This window comes from Triplophysa rosa, linkage group LG1 (assembly GCF_024868665.1).
Source record: "Triplophysa rosa linkage group LG1, Trosa_1v2, whole genome shotgun sequence".
NCBI classification, from domain to species: Eukaryota; Metazoa; Chordata; class Actinopteri; order Cypriniformes; family Nemacheilidae; genus Triplophysa; species Triplophysa rosa.
This window is the reverse complement of record NC_079890.1, coordinates 16259929-16274715: the sequence shown is the minus strand read 5'-3', so window position 1 is coordinate 16274715 and position 14787 is coordinate 16259929. Positions and strand designations below refer to the sequence as shown.

General features: G+C 38.2%; 2 protein-coding genes across 3 annotated transcripts; both read left to right on the top strand.

Moving 5' to 3' along the window:
- The first annotated feature begins 2522 nt into the window (after window positions 1–2522).
- Window positions 2523–7506, top strand: tpma (alpha-tropomyosin). 2 transcript variants are annotated; one of them, XM_057341839.1, is made up of 10 exons: window positions 2527–2772; window positions 3141–3266; window positions 4852–4985; window positions 5118–5235; window positions 5341–5411; window positions 5569–5644; window positions 5847–5909; window positions 5998–6067; window positions 6421–6499; window positions 6829–6992. In XM_057341839.1, the coding sequence occupies exons 1-10, from the start codon at window positions 2659–2661 to the stop codon at window positions 6830–6832; spliced, it is 855 nt and encodes a 284-aa protein (XP_057197822.1). In that variant the 5' UTR covers window positions 2527–2658; the 3' UTR covers window positions 6833–6992. The 2 variants fall into 2 exon arrangements, with proteins under 2 accessions (XP_057197830.1, XP_057197822.1); XM_057341847.1 differs by lacking the exons at window positions 6421–6499; window positions 6829–6992 and adding an exon at window positions 7418–7506 and having other exon boundaries at window positions 2523–2772.
- Window positions 7507–8457: 951 nt separating this feature from the next.
- Window positions 8458–12705, top strand: fbxo22 (F-box protein 22). The gene is made up of 7 exons (XM_057334688.1): window positions 8458–8801; window positions 9716–9848; window positions 9960–10044; window positions 10129–10233; window positions 10360–10512; window positions 10705–10870; window positions 11174–12705. The coding sequence occupies exons 1-7, from the start codon at window positions 8671–8673 to the stop codon at window positions 11565–11567; spliced, it is 1167 nt and encodes a 388-aa protein (XP_057190671.1). The 5' UTR covers window positions 8458–8670; the 3' UTR covers window positions 11568–12705.
- Window positions 12706–14787: the final 2082 nt, after the last annotated feature.

Below are 14787 nucleotides of genomic sequence, written 5' to 3'. Positions count from 1 at the left end.
TTAACAATATACTTAAATTGCTATGCACCAGAGCAGTGGTTTGATGACATACTCAGAAAATGTGGTTTAGATCAATAGACAGTATGTATCCACACAGTTTACTATAATTACTCAAATGAAAGAGCTGCATTATGTTCAGGCTGACTGCCCCTTTAAGCTATGGACTCTGACACAGGGGTGGGGCTGAGGTGGTATGTCTTAGTCAGCTGGCTATGGGGCTATATTGGGAGGGAGTCAGGGGGTGTTAATTTTAGTCTCCTGAGGGGGAGATGGTCATAGCAGACACATTTACAGTTGTTACAATTAGATTTACAATTGGCTTGACAAGTAGAACTGTTTAATTCAATCAAATATGAAATAATGGCAGATCTCTGGTAAAGCAGTATTTAAGTATTAGCCAGTGTATGATGCCAGGATATCTTTAGACGAGGAAATAAAGCATATGTGTGAACATCTGTGAATTTTGTAGGGTTTCTTTAGAGACAAAGTGCCAATCCAATAGACTTCTCTGAACTGTGTATTTCTATTTTAAAAGGATTTGCAACAAATAGGGTTAAGAGTGACAGAATGTGTAATTCCCCCATTTGAAATGGTGTGAACTGCACCTATTGTGCACAGTCAGAATGTGAATGTGTGTGCTTGCACATTTGCAGTGCCAGCTGTGCCATAACATAATGGCTGTTTTGATCAATTGAAGCACAATAGCAGCTCTGCCCTGTGCCCAGATTTCAGTAAATAAAATATATGTTTATTGTTTACATGAGAACTAATTTTATTTAGCAACTTTCTATTTCATAAGTGAGAACATCTGAAACATGCAAATCATATTTTAACACCTTATTTCCACTAGGTTATGATAGCTACACACACTGTTCTATTGCCCAAAATGTTATATTGTTGGTGTTGTTTAAGGTTTAGATTGCTAGTAATCGAGTTAAATCCAGTTAAAGCTCTGCAGCATCCAGAAAATCTGAGAGATAAGCAAAGACATTTAACAGGTTGAGTTGCCAGGCATACTGTACATGCATTGTTGAAAGGTTTCCCCCCAGAGGACAGTTCGTCTGCTCTCATGTCTTTTTGGCTTTTGATGTTTCTAACAGAAGACTAAACTGTAAAATAAATAAATAAAATAAACAAGCAAAAAAAAAGAAAAGTGGAAAGAAAAACGTCAAATAAGTGCAGCAGTTTCCATTTCTTGATTTTGTACTTGAATGTTGAAAGGTGCTTAATGGTAGAAAATGAAAATTGCCTGTGTGTGTTGGGAAGCTAGTCTTACAACAGCCAAGAAGAGACTGTGGCAGGTGCTTCTTTAAGGAGGGCAAGTGTAAAAATAACCTCCATCAGAAATGTTCGTGGAAGCGGTGTAAATGTGAGGACAAACCTTTCAACGCTATAGAACGAGTTTGTCTTATGATTAAAGCTGCTTATTTACAAACAAACATCACATTGTGAGATTATCACATACTGACTGCATGTGTTAATTAAAAAACAATGGCTGAAATAATCCCTGACACCTATAGTGACACCCATAGTCTTAAAAAGTTCAGCAAATGTAAAGACGTCTGTTTTCCTTTCTACCTGCTAAATGAAAAGGTTTAGCCCACTAACCGAAAACATGTCAAATATATTTAATATTATTTCAATATTATTTAAATAATAATGAACTATGTTTAGTCTATTGCACGTGTGATGCAATGGGTGCAATGATATTTAATATTGTAGCAAAGACAGAATATATGCGGCGTTACACGCCAGGTCTGATCGTTTGTTTCGCGGCATGGCTGACAGCTGCTACGACACATCGTTACGATTCCAAGAGCTTTGGGGGGTTCTGCTGCGGCCGATTAAGAACAACATCGAGTCTGGAAATGAATGAAGCCCATGCTTCAAACCCTACGAGCGTGCTGAGAGGTTGTTGTTCAACAGCCATCATATCTAAAGCTCTTCAGATTATGAACAATGCCTGAGGGACTCGTTGACATGCTTCTTAACTTTATCACCGACCCAGAGATAATAACGCGTTTCCTTAAAATGATTACGAGCCCCTGTGTCCCCACGTGCTGTCAAAATTATGCAATTCTGGCTTTAACAGCGCTGCCATGCTGTTCTTCGGATATAATATATACTATTATATATATATATATATATATATTACATATAAATTATATATATATATATATATATATATGTGGCCTATTGTGAATTTTAAAACACAAATATATGTTAAAGATTGTTTTCTATTCTAAGCTTGTATTGGTTTTAGAACTGGACCATCAGTGAAATGCTTTCCGAACAGTTTTACTCCTCTTCCTCCGTTTTCTCTCCAGGTTTAGGGAGTTAGAAATAGGAACGTGGCCCCTTGTAAGACGTCTTGGCCTTCAGATCCCATATATAGCCATATCAACGGTCAAATGTCTGAGGGCAGCGAATCGCCGTCCGGATCCTTAAAAAAGGGGCGACGCTGGGGGATCTGCCATGGGCTGTTCCCAAAAAAGTATTGGGTGTCTTGCGGAACTTTTCAGGCTCCTGTCAAGGCACATATTTGACAGGCTACAGCGAGACCAGCTCGCACTCCAGCTCAGCGTTCAGTTCAGCACAGACGCTCGTCACCTCTCTCAGTCCAGTGTTCGGTGCGACCACCCGTAAACTAACGCAGCCATGGATGCCATTAAGAAGAAGATGCAGATGCTCAAGCTGGACAAGGAGAATGCCTTGGACAGAGCAGAGCAGGCTGAGGCCGATAAGAAGGGAGCAGAGGACAGAAGCAAGCAGGTCGGACACGAAACAGGCGCTCTGGGGCATAATCCCTTTCACACCATGTTGGTTTAGCGATAAACCTACGCAACCGTTGTGGTAGATTCTCACAGCTAGCGACAATCGTGTGGATTATTTATTTATTTACTGCTTTCAGAATTTGATTTCAAAAGTATTTTCTTACTTAGTGGAATTTTCCATTCGATATGTCTTACTGATATTGTATATTGATACGCCCACACGATTGGTTGCTGAACAAAATGTGTGAATTTAACGAAGTTACATGTAGTCTAATGTAGTTCATTCAAATAACAAATGCACGTGTGCGCACTGGCAGATGTTGGTGTCTGTCTACGTTTGTACTGACACGCGTGCTCTTCTTGCAGCTCGAGGATGACCTGGTCGCCCTGCAGAAGAAGCTGAAAGGCACTGAGGATGAGTTGGACAAATACTCAGAGGCCCTGAAGGATGCTCAGGAAAAACTGGAACTTGCCGAGAAGAAAGCTACCGATGTAAGTACATCCATTGGCACATATAGGGTTCCTTCTGATGCCACGCAACCTGTGGCCACTCCTTCCCATCAGTCTATTGAACTTATATACCAGTGATTTCATAATCGTCTATTTTTAATGATAATGTTTTCACCATATCAGTAGCCTACATTAATTAGAAACTAAAGAACATTGTGAGAACTCAGTCGTAAAATAAAACTTCTTACTTGTAGAAGCACCACCTGGTAAACGAATACCAAGGCACAAGTTGAGAAAACAGTCTGCCATATGTACAGTAAAAAGACTGTATGCAAAGGGTGAGGTAAATTTAGCAGTGCGCTTTATAAGGCAACGTTGGCGTGTAGAGGTTCGTCTTTACCCACCTACAAGTGTCTTAATGAGGGTCAGTGTAGAATTTCACCCTCACTGGATACTTAAGACTATTGGGACTCCTGAAGCCACCCTCCTTCAATCTAGTTCGATAAACGTTACAAATAATTTATAAGGAATATTTATGAATAGAACATTATATAATGAAATGCATAATTTACATATTTCAAGATTTAGAATTCAACACTTAAATTGTCATATAAGTTAAATTGATTCACTGTTATTTTGTAATAAAGCTAAATTCACTTCTACTTAAGGTCGTTATTTATCTATTAATAATAGGTAATAATTAAATTATTTGTTAGGCCTTACCTATCACTCATTACATGCGAAGTGAGAGACAGAATTTAAAACAGATTTATATCACTATTGTGCACTACCAGTACTATGGCTTGTTACCACTAGATGGCGCCGGAAGCTCACACAATCGCACAGTTCAACATGTTGCGCCTCAATCATTGTGCAAATTAATATTAGGCCTAAATCTGTTTGGTCTACAAAGTAAAACAGTTAGACTGAGAAAAAAAGATGAAAATACGAAAAACACTAATCGTGATTAGGTTTTCCATAATTCTGATGATGATGACAGAGTAATCATAATAAAAATGTAATGTAATTTATAAATAAGGTAGGTTTCCAAAAGTGTTCGTTCTTCAAATAAACCAAAACAATAGCATGACGTGGATGACTTCCGGTGTTGGTGCGTTACCAGTGACTGACTGGGAATTGATGACGCCCCGTCTGGTGATACAACGCCCACCCAAACAGACAGTATAATCGTGATGGCTGGTGCGCCGTATATCTCGAGGCCATGAAAATGAAAATCAGATCACTGCAGGAGCAAGCAGACGATGCTGAAAGCAGAGTACTCACACTGCAGGAGGAGCTCGACACAGAGCGCTCAGCCAAACGATCTGTGAGCTTACCCATAATGATATAAGTGCATTAGCAGGCGGACAGCAGTGTCTTTTCATCTCCGATCTCAGCAAAAATTATAATGCGATGATGCTTTTTGACAGGTCCGTTCCCCCTCCACTCAGTTTTTTAACAACGCCTTACTTTAATCATGTTGTATTTGGTCGACGTCATATAAAAAGATTTCCCTTTGAGGCTTTGTTGGAATCAAATGAAGTCTGTGCATATCTGTTCTGTACTGTATTTACAAACTGTACATGATGAGTATATCGTGAGCTCACTGTTGGCTCTGTATGCGCAGGCTGAGGGCGATGTGGCTTCCCTGAACAGACGTATCCAGCTGGTTGAGGAGGAATTGGATCGCGCTCAGGAGCGTCTGGCCACTGCTCTGCAGAAGCTGGAGGAGGCTGAGAAGGCTGCTGATGAGAGTGAGAGGTGTGTGAACTTTTTTTATGAAACACATCTAAACTTTGGATTGCCATACGTGGTTCCACTCACTAAAACGAATAAAAAGGAAAATGGTCAGTTGTGATATTAACTCACAGAATATGTGCATACCTCTCTCAGAGGCATGAAGGTCATTGAGAATAGGGCCCTGAAGGATGAAGAGAAGATGGAGCTGCAGGAGATCCAGTTGAAGGAGGCCAAGCACATTGCTGAGGAGGCTGATCGCAAGTATGAGGAGGTCAGTTTTTCTTTTTTACTTTTATTATGTACTTACATAGGTAATACGTTGGGAAGGACTTGTTTCCAACGCATGTACACTGTTTTTTCTTGTGATGGTACACAGGTGGCCCGTAAGCTGGTGATTGTTGAGGGTGAGCTGGAGCGTACAGAGGAGCGTGCTGAGCTCAATGAGAGGTAAGAGGACTTGCACCCCGTCTTTGTGTGTGTATTACAGTTATAAACTACATATAAGCTAAGGGTTGATACATCAATATCAACAGTGTCGACTCAATAATCTGAGTGCTGTTTTTGCCTGTCTCAAATTCTCTCTTGTCACTCCCTCCCACTTCAGTAAGTGCTCTGAGCTGGAGGAGGAGCTGAAAACTGTGACCAACAACATGAAGTCTCTGGAGGCCCAGGCTGAGAAGGTGTGTGTGTGTCTCATGTGCAGAGGGTTTGTCTCTGTGCACAGGTTCAGCTGTACTTCTAAAATATATTATAAAAAATGTTCCCTCAAGTATAGAGAAACATATCAAACTTAGTTGGAATGATTAGCTGGTATAAAAACAATGGAGGTGAAGTGTTAACTGACTGTTCTTGAATACTCTCTCCTGTCTTTCCCATCAACAGTACTCCCAGAAGGAGGACAAGTATGAGGAGGAGATCAAGGTCCTGACTGACAAACTGAAGGAGGTGAGTTCACCTGCGTTCCATGTCTTATTACATTTTTTGTGTTTGAGATTAGATATGAGGAGGATTCACATCTCTCTGTGGGCTTTAGGCTGAGACTCGTGCTGAGTTTGCTGAGAGATCAGTCGCCAAGCTTGAGAAGACCATTGATGATCTGGAGGGTACGTCAATCTCACTATTTTACATGCTGGTGTTAGACACCGGTTAAAAAATTCTTTCAGGTCTCTTGCATTTACTGTATCTGTGATGAACCATCCGCAAAGTGACTCAAGGAATATCCTAGTGAATTAGCTATACAATGTTCCATCCATTTAAAGGTTTTTTTAATTGATGAAGGTAACCTTAATTTTTTTTACTTTAGTTTACTTTTTTCTCTCTCTGGCCATTTGTTACTGTTCAATCCATCTTTGCACTGTTTATTTTTCCTTGTTTTCTTATTCCTTCAATCTTTTCCATTCCATTCCTTCCCACACAACAACCCTCCACCATTCTGGCCTTTAATTGGCTACTATAGATGAGTTGTATGCCCAGAAACTCAAGTACAAAGCCATCAGCGAGGAGCTGGACCACGCTCTCAACGACATGACCTCCATGTAACTATCACCACCTGTTAGAGATTGTGCATGCATGCTTTTGACTCATACACAAACCTGTTCTAGAGCATTCCTGTTGGTTTATTAAAATAATCTGAAGGTTTGGAATAACACCGGGCTATGTAAATCTTGACAGAATTTTATTATGACAAGATTTTGTAAAGGTAGGACCTGCATTAACCAAGGCTTTCCATTCAGTTACTTAGTGTCACCCAAAAACACAGAAATACACACTGCCTGTCATTTGCATTATACTTTTTCTTGTCTTTTTGTTTTATTTCACCATCTTATATTTCTTTTAACTTCTCTTTCCTTTCCTCCCTGCACAGCTAAATTTTTTACATCTGATCTCTGGCTCCGGGCACCATTTCTCTCCGTTGCCGCTTTTCTCCATCACGCTCATTCTCAGTGGGGGCGGAGCACTCTGCTCTACAGTCCCATCACTTGTACAGAAATTTGTTGCTTTCTGTAAAATAAAACTTCCTCATATCTGTGTAAGCTCCCCACTCCTTTCTCTCTTAAGTATGTCTTAACTCTTTTGATTTCATATGTCCTTAATTTATTGTCAAGAAGCTTGAATAAAATCTAAAAAAGCTCCGCTCATCACCCCATGTTGCTTTTCTCTTTTGACATGCGTGTACATCATTAACGTTCATCGTCATACCATTAAAATGTACTCATCAGGTTCTAACAATCAATATCCATAATTAATACACTAAGATGTAGTCTATTGTGTTTGAATATTTGATCCAAAGGAGAAAATAATGTAATTAATAATTAGCAATGTCATACTAATGAATCTTGGTATAAACTTTAATTATCATTTAGGGTCAATATTTTTCAAACTAACATCTCTTTTCATTTTTCACTTTATCCTTCTCTTCTATCCTCTCCATTTTTCATTCTCCAAATGGCCAGAACACCTCTATCAGCAGCTCCAGAAAAAATGCGTGCTTTCACATGAACTCATTTTAGTACTGAATGATTTCTAAGGCGGCTTGAGAATAAAACTCTCACTCTGATATAACATGCTGTTTATTATTGTATGATGCGTCTCTGTGAGCTTCACAAAGTAACTAACATTTTGTTATATGAATGAAAGTCAATGATATTTTTATTATTACATTATTTGTAATTCTAGAGAACTTGAACTTGTTTATGCCAAAGCATAAATGTATGGCTTTATTGTGTAATGTGGATTTCACAAAAGTGATGGATATTTAAGGTTCTGATCAATCATTTGGCGTAATTTTCTGAACTGTTTGAAATGGTTAAATGCTCTGTCTTTTGATGTGCACAGCCACATAGGGATATATTAACATGAAAAGGTGTACGTTTTCTCTGCTTTATAACTGACACTTGAGATTATGTATACTAGATTCACAAAGATGTGCTGTGTCCTTGGAAAAAGCAGCACCAAATTAGACACCTGTAATATTTAAGTTCACATTTAACCATCTGCAGTTTGTAATATCCAAATGAAATGCATATCCCTCAGGCACACAAATATAAGTGTTTACATTTTTGCAAATAAATTATTTGTAATTTAACATCTAGAAAGAATACAAGTACACATACTTTTAAAATGTTGTATTTTTTTAACGGTTTGAAGAATATTTTGAGTTTGAATGACTGATTTGGATATCGGTGCTTACTTTAAATGTGAAACTAATATTATCATCGCTGTTTAATTACTTTCTTATGTGTAAATAATATTTATTGACATGGGCTGTGTCCGAAATATCCCCCTATACCCTAATATAGTGCACTATTAGAGGGGACATCCATTTTTAGTGGCGTCCGAATTCATAGTGGACATTACTGAGTGCACTCATTCAATCCCATGATGCATCATAATAACCAGCGTACAACCGATGTACACTCAAGGCTAGCTGCCTGCTAGCCATCTATCGTGATGCTCGCGCTGAATTAATTCCCGCGACTCGGCAGAAGATGGCGCCTTCCAGTGCACTGAGTGTCCGAATTTATTCATGCGTTTTCACCCGCTCGTTAAAGTGGACTATATTAGTGAACTAATGTAGGGAGTAGTGAATGAGGGTATAGGGGGCGATTTCGGCCAACATTTTTACTTAAACGTTGACCGTCATACTTTATGTAACTTCCGGCTCCACTTCCGCCTAGGCGTTCACAGTGAGTGAGCCCGTGTGAAAATGGAAGGAGATGAAGCTCCTCTGAACATCCTGGCGGAAAGTAAAGCAGGATATATCTTGAGTAATGTTGCCGAAGTCGTGGAGAGGATTTTAACATTTGTGCCCACTAAAACTCTCTTCAAGATAGCAAGGTAAAATATTACAGCTGATTGCATATATTTTAGCTTGTTAGCTTAGGGCTAATCAGAAAACAAATCGGTCAATAACAGCTTAGCTGTTTTTAATATGTAACGTTACATAATAAAATGAATGAAAACTTATGAAATGTGACGTTATTGAGTAGGTTTCAAACTAGTTCAGAGTTTAACCTGCTCAACGTTGTGATTTAATTCTAGGTTAATTTAAGGTAACTTAACCTTTACTGTTAGTCAGAGGTCATTTAATGCCGTAAAATGGTAAGAGTAAGGTTTTTACAATAGTTCAGGGTATTGATCTCCGCAGTAATCACAACTGAAACATTGTGTCATTGTTTAATAATCTGGTTTAACTGCAGTCGATAGATTCATTTGCGGTTTTCTTCCTCCTTGAGCCACTTTCAGTCGTTTTCTTATAATGGTTTTCTATGGAAATGCTTAACGTGAAACTTAGCTTGTTGCATTTATATTAAAGGCTCATCAGGTCACATGTACATAGTGTGCTTTATTTATAAGATACGTAGTAAAATTCGTCTTTTAATATCCCTTAATTCATCCGTTAAACCAAAAGCATGTTTATAGGAATATGCTTGATGTAAAACTTTGCTTGTTGCGTTCCTACTCAGGACTCGAAAGTTTGTGTGTTCATAGGATGCCTTAATTATAAGGTGTGTACTAGTAAGTGTCCTCTTTTAATATCACTTTTAGATGCGTTAAGCCATGATGAACTTTTTTAATGAACTTTTATGGTGGAGGTCCTTAACGTGAGAGTATTCACTTTATCTGTGGAATAAAGGCTTGTTCTTTTGACAGCAGCTAAGGTTTGACAGAAATTTGGCACATTAAGCCAAGTCAAGTGTTTTTCGAGCGTTTTAGATTGTGCCCACTGAACCATTTCTTTATTCCTGTAGTGTTTGCAGGCTATGGAGGAACTGTGCCCGTCGGGTGTTAAAGACACAGCAGAGACTGACCTGGCTCTCAGCCTCTGGCTCATCCATATATGAAGAACATGTTTTGCTTAGAGCAATGGCCGAGGACTTGGAGGTTTAATGGCTTTTGCTTCTTTGTACTTTTAGTTTCTTTAGTCGTTGCCATCTTTTCTACCATGGTAGCTTGAAGTGCGTTTTTATATCTTGTCTGGCCATGTTCCTGCAGAATATCTATCTGCTGCCTCAGACAGCTCTCTTAATGGTGGATGGGGAAACCTTCAATGGCCCAGTTAGTTACAGACACAAAAAGGGTAAGATACCTGCAGTTTCTATCTTCTGGTGAAAAAACACAATTGGCAGTCACAGTCAAGATTTACCTTTGTCCCGTGCTGCAGCCAGGAAGTGTGAGGATGAGGTGCTGTCAGATCCTGTCAAAAAGCTGAGACACTTGTTGCCTAGCAGTTGTGATGTACTAGGCGTTGTTGCACCAGGAATTGTGGGTAAGTCTCGTTTTCACTGTCTTAGCCTTTGAGGGTATTGTCAGTGCATTTAAAAATGTTGAGTAGGTGGCATACTTGCAACAAATAACTTGAATGCTTATTGATTTCTTACATTGTGTATTATAGTGACCCCTAGTGGTTCACCTAGCAGCCAGCCACAGGAGCATGAGGACGGTGAAGCCGGCTTCAGTCTGCTGTTCCCTGTAATGGATGGGGTCAGCATTCGGCCTTTTCATTTCTGCAAAAAGAGCATTTGTGAAACGGCTATGGAGGAAGCAGGTGAGTTTTATTACTAATACATGTCACAAGGAAGTTGAAACAGTAAACTTAGTGGTTTTGTATATTTAAAGCATTTGAATACCTAATAAAAATAGGGAAAATATAGCAACTTCACTATGTTACTACTTCAAATTTTAATTTAATATTGTCAGCATTCAGATTAGTGTATAATGTTGTGTATTTTCTTCGTAGGGTTGATTAATAACCCTAATCTAAAGGTGGTGCTGATGTTTGATTACGAATCCTATAAACCTGGAGGTGGCCGCTTTCTTAATAAGCTACTGGAACCGCTTTCCCAAAGTAATGTACTTATTGTTGGAGGACAAGTGGAGAGAGTCTTTACCAATGATGTAACCTGGTAAGTGTGGAAATTCATGTTGAACTTGGATCAGACCAGTTAGTTTCAGTTTTTTTTGTCATTGTGTATCAAGTGTACATAAATAGTTCCTTGTAATGAGGCATTTTCGGATGATCATAAATGTGCATGTGCACTTACTGAAGCATTAAAATCTAATAGGATAAAATCCTATTGTTTCTTTCAATCAGGCATTTAATAAAAAATCTCGGGAAATACTGTGCTTGTGCTTTTTTCACAATATTCTTTATTGTTTCCTTATATTTGTATTGAACTTCATGTGTGTGTCTTCTGTTTACTCTCCAGCTGTTCTCCTGGTTCTTTTGGAGCAGTGGGACTGACTTTCAGTGGCTCCAAGATCCAGGGTGCCTCAGTACTGGTGGAGCAGGATGTGAGCAGCCCCAAAGCAGCAGAGGCCTCTATCCAGCGCCTGAAAGCTGCCAATATCCCAGAGAGAAACACCATGGGCTTTATGTTTGCCTGCGTAGGGCGGGGGCACAACACTTATAATAACCAGCGTAACGTTGAGGCTGACGCCTTCCGCAAGATCTTCCCTAACGTTCCACTCTTAGGATTCTTCGGGAACGGAGAGATCGGCTGCGACCGTATCATCAAAGAGAACTACACGTTGAGCGAGATTGATGCCGAAGGACTACAGCACTCTTTTACTACAGTCATGAGCCTGGTGCATTTTGGCTGATGTGCACAGACTGTGATGCACTGTGAGAGACTAGACGAATCATAGTTACCTTTTCACGTCAGACTTTGGCCCAACAAGGTTTGATGGTGATCAGGTCTAATTCTAAGGTTCTTTACCTTGACTAACAATATGCCACAGTGACATTTTGCCTTTTTGTTTTACAAGACTCTGTCTTGAAAGAAAAATAGCTGATGTGTTCATGGGAAATGTCATATCAGTTTTAGCATAAAAAAACAATAGAAGAGCTTTGAAAGAAAATCATCTTGGTCGGTGTAATTTTGAACGCTCGTTTTAATGTCTGAAAACCCAGAAGTATTGTTTTACACCTTGTTTGTGTAGAGTAGAAAGAATAGATATAAATGACATAGTGCTAACCCTTGACTATGACTCTTGTAAAACAGAACATATACCTGTAAACTGATGAGGAGAGTTTTCTGTTGGGCTGTGTGGCTCACTCAGTCCTCGCATACAAAGAGTTTTTAAAACAACAGGCACTTTTGTTATAAAAAGCTAACTATTGGTATTTTGGTACTGATAGGCAACTGCTATCTACACTTCTGGTCCTTCATTGCTGGTAGATGCTGGTGCCTAAATATGCATCCCCAGATTGATTTCAGATCCATTGCTTGGATTGACATGTATTAGTTAGTTGCTGTCCTGTAAACTGTCCAAAAATATTGCTGCCACTGTGCTAAATACAGGACAGAACCTAATGAATACTTTTCATCAATTATAAATCCAAAATGTTTTTTTGTTGTTGTTCCTAGCAGGGTTTCTCTTCATGTCTGTGTTCATCAATAGAACAGTAGTTTTATTAAAGCATTAAGTGCTCATTTTGTTGATTTTAGATGACAAATGTCAAAGGGACATATGCCCTGTTCAAATACAGTTCGATTAGACAAGTGTCTTTACCAAATCATTTTTTACTGTGTTGTTCAGATATACAGTACATGGCTGTTCATGGTTTTCTTTGTTTTCTTTTGCCTTTGTTGTAAGGGTAATAAGCTTTAAAGTAAGCTTTACTGCTGTCGTGTGGCAATTTTCTACTCAGTATTGAGTAATTTGGTTTCAGCTCATGTTTGCATTTACGTGATGTCATACATGAATCACTTGTACATAATAAAATCAAAAGACAGCATCTGTCAATCAGTGTGGTCAGCATTTTTGCATGAGCAAAATTACAATTGTTTTATTGTCCAGTAGGTGGCCCTCTTGTGTAATATCAGTTTTTCTTTAGTGAAGGTGTCTTGTAAGTCTAATCAAAATGAGCAGTAAACAAAGTCATAAAAGGTAATTGATCAATATCTTGAATTATTTTAACTAAAAGAGTAAAGGATATGTTTGAGCATTTTGTCACTTGTGCATTATGAGGGTCACGCATGATGATAATATGGAGCCCATCACAAAAGATGAAGGCCAGATCAATTTTAGCAGACAAACAGTGTTCTGTTCATGTGGTTAGGTAGCCTGGAGCAGGTCACAGTCAGAGAAATGGTCAGATACTGTATTGCCTCAAGACTAATACAAGTAGAAGCCATTTTGTGGACTAATCCTCTGTTTTAAAATAGTCCCATGACTGTACTGCCGTGGCAGGCGAAAGCCTCCTGCAGGAGAAGAATAGATTGTTGTGCAGTCCCTTCACCAATAAAAGGAGTGAAAACACCTGTTTACCTCCTAACCGTTTCTCTTGTCCATGTTCTATAGACATTTCCCCCGGACACTTCTGCCACTCAGAGATACCCCAGTGGAATTGTGGTAAATCTGGCTTTCAGAAACAAATGTGACATTTTTGAGGAACACGAGGTCTGCATGTGCACTAAGAGCTGTGTGGTTAGAGTGCATGTGTTTTTGTACATGTCCGCTGTCGCCTCAGGGCTCTTTGAGTAAACACATTCATCCTTAAAGACTCTTTCCCTGTTGAGAGCAGCCTCAGAAACAAGACAGACTGACCTAAGCTTTGGGACCTTTGTCATAAGGACAGTGTTTTGTAGGTCACTGAAAACTGAGGGAGTGGGACGTTCCTTACTTACATGTCTTTTGTGCAGAATTTAGTCGTGTTTACAGGAAGAACGAGAACAATGTCATGAAAATGTTTTGCAAGCAATAATATATGATAATAATACGTTTCAGGAGAAAATGTTTACCCGATTACCTCAGTATGTATGGATAAATATTACAAAGCCTTTTACAAGAAATTCCTTGTAACAGTATGTTATTCTACGTAATGTATAAATCTTTTTAGTTTTCAAGATCTGAAAACATTGCATCTTTTTGTTATTTTTATCATTTTGTCCCATTTAAATTTTCTGCAAATAAGTGGATTTGGAATTTGGAGTTATGTCACAGAAATAATCATTTTACCTAAATGCTTAAATGTTAAGAATAATTATTTTTTAGCAGCTGTATATTCTCTAAAATAATAAATAAATATTTTAACACAATGTGTTCACTTTTGGTCTTAATAAATTTGAATAAGTTCTTAATAAATAGTAATATTAATGATGATTATTATTAATGATAATTATAACATCATCAGTATTTGCCATTATTGTTAGGACAACCTATAAGTTACTCTGTACATCCATGACTGACAACTGAGGAAACAACCTACATCTATTATCATGAAAGGACCTGTCACAACACAAGCACACCACTCACTTCCTCCAGATGTTCTTTAATGAGAATGTTTTCAATATATAGTATAATAGCTAATTAACAAAGTTCTTGTAAATTATATGTATTAAAATATTTATGCAAGGTTGTTAATTGAATGCAGTTCAGATGAACAATGACAAGTTAAAAGCATGATACTAAATTGACAGATTGTTGCTAATTGTGCAAAGAGTTGGCAAATGAGAACTAAAACCATATTTGTTCCCAAACCATATATTGGTTATTTACGATGGTAACAATCTCAAGATGCCGTGTAAATGTGCTCTGATAAGGATCAAACCAAAACAATTGTAAGCTTTTTTAGGCTCCGGGAGGAAACACATTAAAAACAATTGTATGTAAACTAGATCAGGATTGTTTTTGTAAAATTAGTTATTACTTTGTCTTGTATATTTGTAAATGATCAACTAATAGTTAAATATTTTCATTGAAGTGAATGTATAAGCAATAAAAAAGAGATAAAATTCTGCACATCAAATATTCAAGCATTGTAATTCAAAAATATATTTTTCGGTTTCTCTTTAATTGATTTCTGACATTTTCTTAT